Source organism: Rhinatrema bivittatum, chromosome 8 (genome assembly GCF_901001135.1).
Source record: "Rhinatrema bivittatum chromosome 8, aRhiBiv1.1, whole genome shotgun sequence".
In the NCBI taxonomy this organism is placed as follows: Eukaryota; Metazoa; Chordata; class Amphibia; order Gymnophiona; family Rhinatrematidae; genus Rhinatrema; species Rhinatrema bivittatum.
In genome coordinates, this window is record NC_042622.1 from 196883671 (window position 1) to 196896787 (window position 13117).

The 13117-nt window shown below is 46.0% G+C and overlaps 1 protein-coding gene across 6 annotated transcripts in view; it reads left to right on the forward strand.

Moving 5' to 3' along the window:
• The first annotated feature begins 2881 nt into the window (after nucleotides 1-2881).
• The window catches only part of AIPL1 (aryl hydrocarbon receptor interacting protein like 1), a 53773-nt gene continuing 43537 nt past the window's right edge, over nucleotides 2882-13117 (forward strand). For all 6 annotated transcript variants that reach the window (XM_029613279.1, XM_029613283.1, XM_029613285.1 and 3 more), the window contains exon 1: nucleotides 2882-2977. In XM_029613279.1, the coding sequence (XP_029469139.1) occupies nucleotides 2882-2977 (96 nt within the window). The remainder of the gene's footprint in view (nucleotides 2978-13117) is intronic.

Genomic DNA, 13117 nt, shown 5'->3' on the forward strand with positions numbered 1-13117 from the left:
GCCGCCCGCCGCCGCCGCCGCCACCGCCGCCCGCTGCCGCCGCCCGCTACCACCGCCGCCCGCTACCACCGCCGCCGCTACCGCCGCTCGCTGCCACCGCCTGCTGCCGCCGCCGCTACCCGCCGCCATGTTTTTTTTTTCCTTACCCTGCCTAAGACCGACGTGCTCGCCCGCACATGCGCAGTAGAGCTGCTCTCTACTGCGCATTTGCGGCACGTCGGTCAGGCATCATTTATCTAGTTAGATGTTGCGCTTGGAGGTGGACGCTTGTCCTGGAGCAGTGGAGAATGGCTGCCTGGTAGGGACCAGGGAGCACCTGTCCCCAGGGGGCGGAGCACAGGAGGAGACAGAGGCTAAGATGAGCTTTACCACTGGAAGCCTGAGATCCCCCCGGGTGGAGTCCTTAGGGACCTGGGCCACTTGGATTTAAGTGGGCCTCACAGGGTCTCCCGGAGAGGTAGTAGAGAGGCGTGTCCACGATCAGCAAGGAAGCGCGGTCGGATTTCACGCTGTTGGCCTGGAGAGGTAAGGAAGGCCCAAACAGCGTAGGCAATGACAAGGCAAGGGACAGAGCCAGAATCAGGAGACGTAGTCAATGGTAGCCGAGGTCAGAATCCAAGGATCAATCTGAGGAGTAGTCAACGAGGCAAAGGTCAGGTTCTGGAGGTCAGACGAGGTAACAAGGCAGGCAGAGGTCAGGATGCAGGCAGCAGACAGGAAGGTCAAGGAACAGGCCAAGATCAGTACCAGAGAGACAGGCCGAGGGTACTACCTGGGAAGACGGACAGACAGACACAGGAACAGGATGATGCTGGAACAGTAGGACACTGGAACAAGGCTGGAACAAGACTGTGAATGCGGAGGCAACCTGGCACACAAAACAATGCCAACCTGATTGCCAAGGCAAGGAAGTGCAGGCAGGGACTTCCTTATATTGTGAGGGCAACAAAGTAGATTAGAAGCCAAAAAATGTCTCGCCTAAAAAGAAATACGTCTCCATAAATAAAATTTTCTAATCGTACATTTTTTGGCTTCTAATCTACTTTGTTGCCCTCACGGCTTTCTTATACAGCCTTCCTTCTTGCTTTGTTGGTCCTTCCTTATATTGTTCCATCAATCAGGGCGCGCCGCGAAGCTAGGACCCTCCCCTGGCCCTACAAGAGGCCGGGCGGTCTGCGCATGCGCGCGTAGGGGCATGGCCGACGCCACTGGAGATGCCGTACTCCAGCGTGAGGCCTGGTGCGCAGTGGAAGGCCCGGCGACTGCCGCCACAGGACGCTGAGGCATAGCGGAGCTCGCGGCTGCCACTGGGGAGGCCAACCTGTGACCTGCAAAGGAGCTAGCAAGGTGAGCAGGCCCATGAGCGGGCCGGATGCAGACCGGGCACGCAAAAATGAAACTACCACTTTCCCCATTAAAATAAAATTTTGAAGATATTTTTGTCTAGTTTAATGGATATTAATTGAACAAAACTTTTTTTCAAGAATATTTTATGTGGGTTTATTGATGTTTATTACATTTATTCTACTCACATATGGGCATATACTTGAATTGATTAAATAAATAACCCAGCATGGCACTTCTTATGTTCTTAAAGTAGTTCTTTGGACAAATATTTGCAAATATGTGTCATGAGTATACACGGTGGATATTCTGAAGACAGGATCTGTTTGCAGCCTTAGAGGATCTGCATTTGAGACTCCTCTATCATGTGCTTTGTTGTAATAAAGAGGACTAGAATTGGATGGTTTGGACATTTGCTGTGTGATTGCAGACCAGACCAAACCTATATAAAAATGTTTGTGGAATCCTGTACTGTTCTGAAAGAGAAACACTTAAACACATTTCAGCTGACAGAAAACAAATCTTCACCCTTGGTCTCCTCCTCCAACCATGGAGGGAAAATCTATTTTAAGAATTGCTGTTCTGTGTTTAACCATATGCAAAATTTGACAAAGAACTTGCAAAAAGTACTTTCTGGTAAATTCGGAGGCTGATGGACTAAATGTGCACATTTTTTGCTGAAATTAACCAGTACCATGCAAAGTTTTTTTTATGATAATAGCTCATTAAATAATAATATAATTGCTTCATGATGTTACATTTTGCAAAAAAAAGTCCACAGATAATCATGAACTTTTTCACAATATAGAAAACTGGACTATATCTCTCTGAGAGTAGTTAAGTTTTTCAAAAACTATGATTTTGTAACATTTTTCATTTAGAATTCTAATGTGAATCACTAATAAACTGATTTGCATGATTTTTCAACTCATTACTGATTTTGCATAATTTTTGCAAATGGCTTTACAAATGCAAAATTATGTATGGAAAACTGGCACTGCTTGCATAAAAACTAGCAAATACAATTATACGCTCTATTTACTGTTATTTTATGTGTAATCACACTTGCAGCACTATTCACACATTAGTACATTGGCTTCAAAGTTTGATCCGGTCAGACGAGCCGAATCAAAGTGTCACATATGCCCACAAGCCAATGGGATATGGCAAGACCAGACACAGGCCATTTTAAACAGGACATTTTCCTCTGCTGCAAACCTCCAACCAGACAGTATTTTAAACCAATCACTTTGAATGATGGCAAATAAGTGGAATTTATTTTCTTATTTTTTTTTCTTTTCTTCTAGGCTGCATCATGAAATTTGAAAATACGCCTAAAGGCGCTTTCATGATGCAGCCTTCCCCAGATCTCATATTGCATGAGGAAAAACACTGCAGAGGCTCCCTCTCATCCCTGCATTCTGAAGGTTAATCCGCCTGCCTGGAATCGGATTAGCTTCGTAATGTACTGCAAGCACACAGCCAGATTCAGACCTAGTGTCCGGAGGAGCGGCAGTCTGGTAAGATACAGCCAGCCATGGAGGAGGCTAAGCTCTTCATGGCCGAAGGGATACAACGAACCATTCTTCATGGGGGGACAGGTGATGTTCCCAAGTTTATCACCGGCTCAAAAGTAAGTTGGATTTCAATGTGGTTACGCATGAGAGAAGAAGGCAGGATAAAGGGAGTTTAAGGAAAAAAAACAAAAAAACAACAACTGCTGACTTAAGAACTGAGAGAAAATGATTGAATCCCTTCCCTCCATTTAATAAAACAATTCAGCCCAGCAGAAAAAAAAAAACTTCACCTATGCAACAGTTCTACAGGATAAAAGTGCAAATATATCAGTAAAGCAGGGTTCAATAGTTGCATTGGCCCTGGAGCCCAAAAACTGGACTCTTTGAAAGATGTGATAACTTTAATTGGATCAACTTAAGAATTGATCCATAGGGGTGTGCTGTCATTTTAAAATGATTGGAAAACAAACAACGATATTTGTAGTGTCCGTCTGGTTCATTTCTCATTCAATACAAACAAATGAAATGTTGCTTTTGTCATTTCTGCTATTTTAGCACATGCTAAAGCATTTTAATGGGCACTATTTACAAAAATATATGTGTTGTGATCTTAAGCTCTCGGAGCCATGTAGATCCCTCCTTGGGAGTTTTGTGGTCTTAAACGCTCTTGAGTGTAGTCATCTTCAGGTTGGGGTATGCACAGAAAACAATTGTGTTTCTTTATTTTGCTTTATTTTTTGTAAAAAAAATTGTTTTCCATTTTGTTTACTTTACTATAAACAAACACCATGGCGAACATTTAAAAAAGGATAAAATAAAACCAAAAGAAAGAGAGAAAAAAATGAAACGACCCCTCCTCCCCAGGCCTTCCCCTGTCCCTCCACTCTCCCTGGATGACAGTTACCCTGCCTATGGAGTTCAAAATGGGACAGAAGCAATTCCCAGTCACTCCTGCCCTGTCAGGTCCATTTTCAAAATGGCGCCAGCCACTCTGAGGCTGGCGCCATTTTGTTGTACGCTCTGTTTTTATTAATTTATAATTATTGTCGAAGGCTTCTGTGTATAATATATTGCTCTCTGTGCTTTCATTTCATTATAATCTTTCTCTTTCTAGATATTATATATTAATTTGCTGTTGGGGTTTCTTTGCTGTTGGGTTTCTTTAAGATTCAAGAACCCCCCCCCCCCAAAAAAAAAAAAAAGCCAATCTAGCTTTTAATTAGAATCTCTCTCTTATTTGGATTTAGCTATCACTAATAATCTCTGTTTAGATATTAATATTGGGGCATAAATTGCTGAGGGATCATTTAAAGCCAAGGACAAAATAAACTTCCAGAAAGTGTCCTGCTCTACCTAGCTTGGGTGTGGCCGACTCAGAGAACCAGCAGAGGTCAAGCAGAACCATTGTGGGCTGTGCTCGGCAAGGAGCTAGGAAGCACTAAAGCTTCTTGTGTCCAGCTAAGTAAAAGTTTAACTTAGTAAACCAATCAGGGGGAGGGTCTTATCAAACTCAATTGCACATACAGAGTCCTGAGAACATCCTTGACCAAGGGTTAACCGTTTAACTCCCTCCCACCCTACCCCTCTGCCCACCCACCCCTAGGTTTGTTTTCTGATTTAGTCTGCCTAAATAACCATCAAATAAATTACCAAAATGAGGATTATCCAATGTAACTATTGTGGAGCCATTATTCTGAGGGAAATTGTCTGGAAACTTAGGGCTTACCCTATTTGTTCAGAACTCTCTTCCTTGAAAAATGAGCTGGCTGATGTAATTATTTATTTATTTATTTAATTTATTTATTTGTTCAGTTTCATATACCGTCATTCGGTGCAGCCATCATAACGGTTTACAAAAATCAAATATGTGTGTTTGTGGATCCTTGGGTGCTGTGGAGGTGACCACGCCCACGGGTAGGAGCCCCGTGAGGAGCCACAGCACTGGGCTAGATTCGTACTACACAAACACAAGAGTTCTTTTATTGGACAGCTTGAAATGAACCACCAGAGGTGGCAGTAGTGAGGCAGTCTCATAGTTGCAGTCTCAGGGACCTCAGCAGAGGGAGCCCTTCTCTCCTTGATGATGTCAGGAGGTTCAACAGCAGGTCTCCCAGCGAGGAGATACTGTGGATGAGATAGACTGAGAGTTAGAGTACTCACTAGGTGTTTGCTGTAGATATGCGATTCCACCAGGTCTGTTGTAGAAAGTACAGGCACCAAGGCAGTGAGTACCTGTTCCCTGTAAGGCACCTGAAATAAAGCAGAGGGCCCCCGATGAGCGGGTACCAAGGTTAGCATATACCCCGAAGGGCAGAGAGAGAGAGCTTCCTGCAGCAGCATGGAAGCAGCAGAGTAGCGTAGACAAGAACGGATTCGAGTCCTTGCTAACTCGGGGAGCTAGCAATGAGTGAAGGTAATATAACTGAATGGCGTGAAGTCAGCATGAGGGAATGCCCTCGAGGTTCATGCCAAGGGTGGTACAAAGTCGTGGGTTGTGTGCACACGTGCACCCTAGTAGGTACCTGGGAGGAGCAATGGCAGGAGGCTGCACCATAGCCATTCCGGGGAGGCTCGTAGATGCGGCAGTAGCCATCTTGTCCAGGTAAGCGGGAGGAGCCGTGAATAAGGACCATTGAGGACCGATGAATGCAACAGCTGAAGTTAAAGCTGAATTAGCTTCAATAAAGAAAGTCTCACCCACTTTACATTATTCAGGAATTAATTCCCCATTACCGCAGAAAAACCAAAAGTCAAGGAAAAAGAGATTTATAGGGGGCTCAGATAGGATAACACCTGTGACCCACAGACACCCATTCTTGACAGTTACGCAGCCCACAAGTCTACCCCCCAACCGCCCACTCACACAGGGCATTAAGGAACTCAAAAAACAACAGGATTACAGAGGGCTCTGGTAGAATTAGACCTGTGATGCAGAGACACACACTGTATCAAGTGCAACAAGTACAAAAAGCCTTCTCTGTATTAAATACTGAAGAAGTGTTATTAATCTGAAGCTATAAGTTGCTGGAGTTTGCAATCTGTTGTAGATCTGATGCCTGATGGGTGGAGCAATCAGATAGGAGTAGAAATCTGTTAGGAATCTGATGTTAGTTAGACTGCAGAGATAGCAGTCTGTTAAGGACCTGTGTTGCAGGCTCCTGCAGAGGGAGGAGTTAGCAATCTTGTTAGGAAAGCTCTGGGTAGAGCTGAGAGTAGCAATCTGTAATTCTGATATAGTAGTGGTCATCTGCCACCCTGGGCCGGTGGCAGATGACCACGCCCCCGGGAGGATATCCCGAGAGGGACCACCAGCTAGGCTTGAGTAAGGAGACAGACACACACTAGTTCTTTTATTAAACAGGTTTTTGAAACCACCAGAAGTGGCAGTAGTGAGCTGATATGCCCGGCAGGGCTGTAGTCCCTCAGGTACTGGAACAGCGATCCAGGATGGCTGAGCTGTTGAGAAACTGTAGAAAGTGAGTAGGCAGAGTTCATGAACATAACTAGATGACAAAACTCACATAAAGTCTCAAGGAAGCTCAGGAGCTGGAAAGGTTCAGGCCCTCGAGGAGCGAGTACCTGGTTCCAGGGAAAGCTCTGAGAGAGCGATGGTAACTCACAATTGTTTGTAGCAGCGATAGCTTCCAGGCAATAGAGAATCTTCAGAGTGTCCAGGAACATGGGCCCTCGAGGAGCGAGTACCGGTTCCTATCTGTAATCTGAAAAAAAAGAAAAGAGCGAGGCCCCCGAGGAGTAGGTACCTCTGGTAAGTCCGAGGAGGCAGAGTACCTTGGATAGCCAAACCGAGTCCTTAGCGAACCCTTGCTAACTCCATTAGTTAGCGATAACAGAGACCTTTAAATATTGGAAGCGGATGACATCATCTCAGGGGGACACCCCTGAGGTTCGCGCCCTTGCCGGTACTTCAATCAGAGCGCGCGCACGTGCCCTAGGTCTTCAGGCAACATGGAGGATCTGGACCGTCGAGCCGGTCCGGGGACGCCAGAGGGAGACGGTATGGAGATGCAGTGGCAGACTTGGACATTGTTGCTGTCACAGAGACATATTTCATAGAATCTCATGATTGGGATATGGCAATACCAGGCTATAACTTGTTAAGGAAGGACAGAGAGGATAGGAAAGGGGGAGGAGTGCTGTTTATGTCAGAAACAATATCCAAGCATTGAGCTGCAAGGAAGATGAGGCAATGAAGAAACACTATGGGCTGACCTAAAAAAAGATGATGGGGCATCCATTTTTATTGGAGTGGTTTACAGGCCTCCAAATCAAAAGGAAGAGCTTGACAGAGATCTGGTTGAAGACATCCAAAAGATGGGAAAGAAGGGAGAAGCGGTGATCGTTGGAGACTTTAATCTGCCGGATGTAGACTGGAGAATCCCTTCTGCAGAATCTAACAGTAGTAGAGAGATAGTGGATGCCCTGCAAGGGGCTGTGTTCAAACAAATGGTAATGGAACCCAAGAGGGAGGGAGCTATATTTAATTTAGTGCTCACTAATGGAGATAATGTCTCTGATTTATTTTATTTATTTATCTATTTTAAATTCTTATATACCGACATTCTTGTAAGGTATACAGATCACACCGGTTTACATTACAACCGAACCACTGCGTGGGAGTGATACAAGGAACATTTGAAAAACTGAAAAACAAGGAACAAATGCAACCCCAAAGAGAACAAAAACTACAAACACTTCAATACAGAGTAAATAGCAAATGAGTAAAATAATATAACATGATAGTGCCTGGGAGGGACTGGGTCGAGCATGCGGTGAGCCCCATGTCCGCGAGCCCTAGTCCTATTCCGTGGAGCGGGATCAGTGTGTGCTTAAGTCTCCTGGAAAAGCTTGACTAAAAAGCCAAGTTTTAAGTTTTTTCTTGAAAGTGTGCGGGCATAGTTCTTGACGAAGATCCGAAGGAAGCGTATTCCATAGAGTGGGCCCTGCTGCAGATAACGCTCACTTTCCTAGGGAGGTTTTTGCAGGGGGGGCATACAGTGAGCCTTTGTATGCTCTTCTGACCGGTCTGTCTGAAGTGTGCGGACGAAATTGGCTGCTTAGAGATGTTATGGATGTCCTTGTGGATCATCATTAGAACTTTGAAAGAAATCCTAAATTTGATGGGTAACCAGTGAAGTGACTGAAGGATGGGAGTAATGTGATCTCTTTTGTTTGAGTTAGTGAATATCCTGGCGGCGGCATTCTGGACCATCTGCAGTGGTTTGATGGTGATCGCAGGGAGACCGAGAAGGAGGGAGTTGCAATAGTCTATTTTAGAGAGGATAATGGATTGCAGCACTAGGCGGAAATCTCGGAAGTGAAGGAGAGGTTTCAGTTTTTTAAGAACTTGCAATCTGAAGAAGCATTCTTTAGTGGTATTATGGACAAATGTTTTAAGATTAAATTGGTTGTCCATTAGAACCCCTAAATCTCTGACGGAAGGTGAGTGATTGATGGCTGTTTTTGCGAATTGTGAGGAGCTTGGGGAGTTGAGGAGGATGTTGTTTTCGTTTGGCGATATGATGAGGATCTCCTTTTTATTGGTATTGAGGATCAAGTTTAGGCTGGTGAGAAGGCTGTTGATCGATTGCAGACAACTATTCCAGTGGGACCAGGTTTTTTGAAGAGAGTCTGTGATTGGGAGAAGAATCTGGACATCGTCCGTGTAAAGGTAGTACGTTAATTTTAAGTTAGTGAGTAACTGGCAGAGTGGGAGCAGGTAAATGTTGAAGAGGGTGGGTGAGAGGGATGATCCCTGGGGGACTCCCAGGTTGGATCTGATAGGGTGTGATTCCTTGTTGTTGATCCTGACCTTGAAGAATCTGTTGTCAAGGAAAGATTTGAACCAGCTGAAAGCCACTCCCTTGATGCCAATGTCTGACAGACGCTCTAAAAGTATGGAATGATTCACAGTGTCAAATGCCGCAGATAAGTCTAGTAGCGCTAGGAGGTAAGGCTGTTTTTTTTTCCAGATTTAGGAGGATGGTGTCTGAAAGAGAAGTTAGGAGGGATTCAGTGTTTAGCATTTTGCGGAATCCAAACTGGAATGGGGAAAGAATGTTGTTCTCCTCCAGGTATTCGGAGAGTTGTTTGTTTACTATTTTTTCCATGATTTTGGAGATCAGAGGCAAGTTTGCTATGGGTCGGAAGTTTGCCGGGTCAGTAGGCGGAAGGTTGGTTTTTTTTAAAAGGGGTTTGAGTGTAGCGAGTTTTAGTTGGTCTGGAACCCGCCCTTGTGCCAAGGAGCAGTTAATGATATCTGCTATAGGCTTTGAAATGATGTTTGGAATGGATAGTAGAAGATTGGAGGGAATTGGGTCCGACGGATGTGAGGAGGGTTTGAGCTTCTTAAGAATGTTTTCAATTTCCAGAGATGAGGAAGACTCGAAGGATTCTAGAATAGAGTTTCATTTTGGGGATGTTGTGAGAGGATGGGGGGCTCCCAGGTGGGAGGCGGTGATTGGCTTGATGAGGTTGTCTATTTTTTTCTCGAAGTAGATGGCCAGCTTTGTGGCTTTGCTGAGTGCTAAGTCATCTGCTCTGGTGGGAGGGGATGGTTTTGTGAGTGATGAGACATAAGAAAACAAGGCTTTGGAGTCGAAGATGAAATGATGGATTTTTTTAGAAAAGAAATCTTTCTTAGTTCTGAGAATGGCATTCCTATAGGCACTTAGTAGTGATTTGTAAGCCGATAGCGTCGAGGTGGATGGGTTTTTGCGCCATCTGTGTTCTTTGCTTCATAAATCTTGCTTGAGGGCCTTTAGTTCAGGGGTAAACCAAGGTTTTCTATTGTCCTGAGATGGGTGTAGTGTTTTTGTGATTGTTGGGCAGGATTGTTCTGAAACTTTGTTTGTAATATTGAACCAGGAAGTAGTTGCAGTGTTTTCATCCGTGAGCTCGAGTTGGGCTAGATCCTTGGAGAGCAGCGAACTGAGGTGATCTATGGAACAGGGTTTCCTGAACTGGATTGTGGTTTTGGGGAAGTAATGAGGGGGGTGCTCTTTGATTTGCAGCACTGTAGAAATGATCTGATGGTCTGACCAGGGGACTGGATCGCAGGTTGGGCTGGTAAATGAGGAGATGCCCTCATTAATGAAAATGAGGTCCAATGTGTGGCCTGCTTTATGTGTGGGGCTGTTGACAATTTGTCTAAGGCCCATGTGGCTGAGTGCAGTGAGTAGAATTTCACAGTTGGGGGATTGTGGTGAGGCGTCCACATGTAGATTGAAATCTCCCATCAGGATGGCTGGTTTGTCCGTGTTGAAATGTTTGGCGATGAATTCAATCACTGGAGAAGGGTCCGAGTCGAGTTTTCCTGGAGGTGCGTAGATCAGGCCGAGTTGAAAATTATCAGATTTGAAAAGTGCTAATTCGAGATTGTTTGTAAAGGTTGATAGCTGCAATGAAAGGCCTAGTCCCTTTTTTGTTGCTAGGAGAAGCCCTCCTCCTTTTTTTTGAGTCTGGGGATTGAGTGGATGTCGTATAGTTGAATGGGGAGCTGATTCATTAATGCTATGTATGTAGGTTTCAACCAGGTTTCTGTGACTGCACAGATGTCAGGTTTAGCGTCAGCAGATAGTCGTTGAGAATATGAGTTTTTTTTTGTGATGGATTGGGCATTGAATAGGGTTAGTGTGAAAAGAGAGAATCTGAATATTTGTGTGACTGGTGAGATCAGAATTGGGATTAGCCTTTGTTGTCGGAGGATGGGAAGAGCATCCAATTTAGGCCTATTGACCCTGCGATTGAAGGTTATGGGTATAGCAAAAGTGCACATCTTAGGAAGAAAAGGCATGGGGCATGAGCGGTTAGTTGCTGAATTAAATGGAGGAGCAGGGGTTGGACCAGCAGGGCCTGGCGTCTGTGTGATGCGCTAGGGTAGTCCCTCTCAGTCGAGCTGGTTGAGGTCGTGAGTAGGACTTAGCTGTGAATGTCTGACGACGCATGTTTGTTGGAATAGGTCGAGTTAGGGTTCAGGCGGAGGTGAGGAGCCTAAAGGCTTGAGGGAAGTGTTAGATTTTGTTGGTAGGGTTGTCGGGAGGAGAGTAGAAGACTTATAGGTGAGCTGTTGGTCTGAGGGGATCTAGTGTCCAAATATTTTTGGTGGAAGTTTGAGATCAGCAGAGAAAGGAGTGGCTCTAGGCAGCACTTTGGTGCTGCATGAAGGGGCACACAAAGGGGCAGGCCCCATTGTTGCGCACCTTCGGCGCGCGACACTCGTCACACAGCACCTAGCTGGCATTTAAAATTTAAAGCCCAGCAGGGCCTCTGCTGATTGGCTGCCCTGCAGCCGTCGCGTGGTTGGCCCGATCGCTGGAGGGGGCGGGCTTCTGATGTTGAGAAGATTTTGGGCCTGGTTCGCTGGTTTGCCTAGCCTCGCGGTCGGCGGCGGCTCTGCCTGGGTGAGTGGTGAGAAGAAAGGCCTTACCCCGGTGGGACGCCGGCGCCAATTGCGCAGGCCTGTTCCTCCGTCGAGCCGCTTCACAAACCGAGCAGGGAGGAGAAGAGCGCTTCACGGGCTAGCTTTAAAATTTAAAGCCCAGCAGGTCCTCTGCTGATTGGCTGCCCTGCAGCCGTCGCGTGGTTGGCCCGATCACTGGAGGGGGCTGGCTTCTGATGTTGAGAAGATTTCGGACCCGGTTCGCTGGCTTGCCTAGCCTCGCGGTCGGTGGCGGCTCTGCCGGAAAGTAAGATGAAAGTTTAGAAAGGGCTTCACAGTCCTCAAACTTGAATATCACTAAAAATCTTTTAGAAGATTATTCAAAATCTGGTGGTCCAGTGGGGGTCCCGGGAGCGGGAGATCGCTGAGGTGGGTGCCATTCTGATGTCCAGGTGGGCACCCACCTCAGCACCAGTGATCATCAAACGGTATGGTTTCATATCACAAAAAGGATATGGAGAAGAAATGGGGAAGTACCTGGAGGAAGAACTAGAAGGCTGGGAGAACAAGAGAGATGTGGAACAACAGTGGACCAAACTAAAAGGAGCAATTACCAAGGCAACTAATCTATATGTTAGAAAAGTAAAGAAAAGAAAAATAAAAATGAAACATATCTGGTTCTCAAAGGAGGTGGATGACAAAATAAAGGCTAAAAGAACAGCGTTCAAGAAATATAAAGGATCCCAAAGGGAGGAGCACAAGAATATCTGATAGAACTGAGGAAGACAAAGAAAGTAATCAAGATGGCAAAAAGTCAAGCAGAAGAAAGGATTGCCAAAGAGGTAAAGAATAGGGATGTGAATCGTGTGATCGATCGTCTTAACGATCGATTTTGGCTGGGGGGGGGGGGGGGAAATCTGATCGTCTTAGTTTTTTTGGTTAAAAAATCGTTTTTATCAGGGGAGGGGGGAGGGCGGGAAAACCGGCACACCAAAACAACCCTAAAACCCACCCCGACCCATTAAAATGAATCCCCTACCCTCCTGAACCCCCCCAAAATGTTTTAAATTACCTGGGGTCCAGTGGGGGGGGGGGGGGGGTCCTGGCGCGATCTCCCGCTCTCTGGCTACGGCTGCGTTAATAGAAATGGCGCGGTGGCCCTTTGCCCTTATCATATGACAGGGCAAAGGTAGCGCTGGCGTCATTTTGGTTCCTGGCTCCCGACGTCATGAGTGCAGATCGCTCCAGGACCCCCGCTGGACCACCAGGGACTTTTGGCAAGTCTTGGGGGGGTCAGGAGGGTGGGGGGTTGTAGTTAATTAAATTTAAAGGGTTGGGATGGGGTTTTTTTTGTTTTTTCAACTTTAATGGAAAACGAATATCGAATGCAAATAATGGATGAATCGGGTTTCCCCCTATGAAAACGGATGCAACGGATTTGGGTCCTGGCGCAACAAATACCGAATAGCAACACATTTTTTCCTTCTGCACATCCCTAACATATTGTAAGGTATCTAGAGGTTACTGAGCCTTTGCGGAAGTCAGATCTCCTGTTTGTATTTCACAGTGGTACTAGACAGGGAGAGCCAGCCTCGCTGGATTAAGGAGGTAATCACAGCTGCATACGTGGATGCTGGGAAGCCGTTACCTAATCAGGTTAGGGCTCATTCCACTAGGGCTCAGGCAGTGCCATGGGCAGAAGTCAGATTGTTGTCTCCCATCGACATTTGCCAAGCTGTGACGTGGTCCTCCTTATACACCTTTTCCAGGTATTATCGTCTGGATGTTCAGGCCTGGGAGAACGCAACTTTTGCGTGTGTGCTTTTAACTGGACTGTGGGCAGCCTCCTGCCCTATTC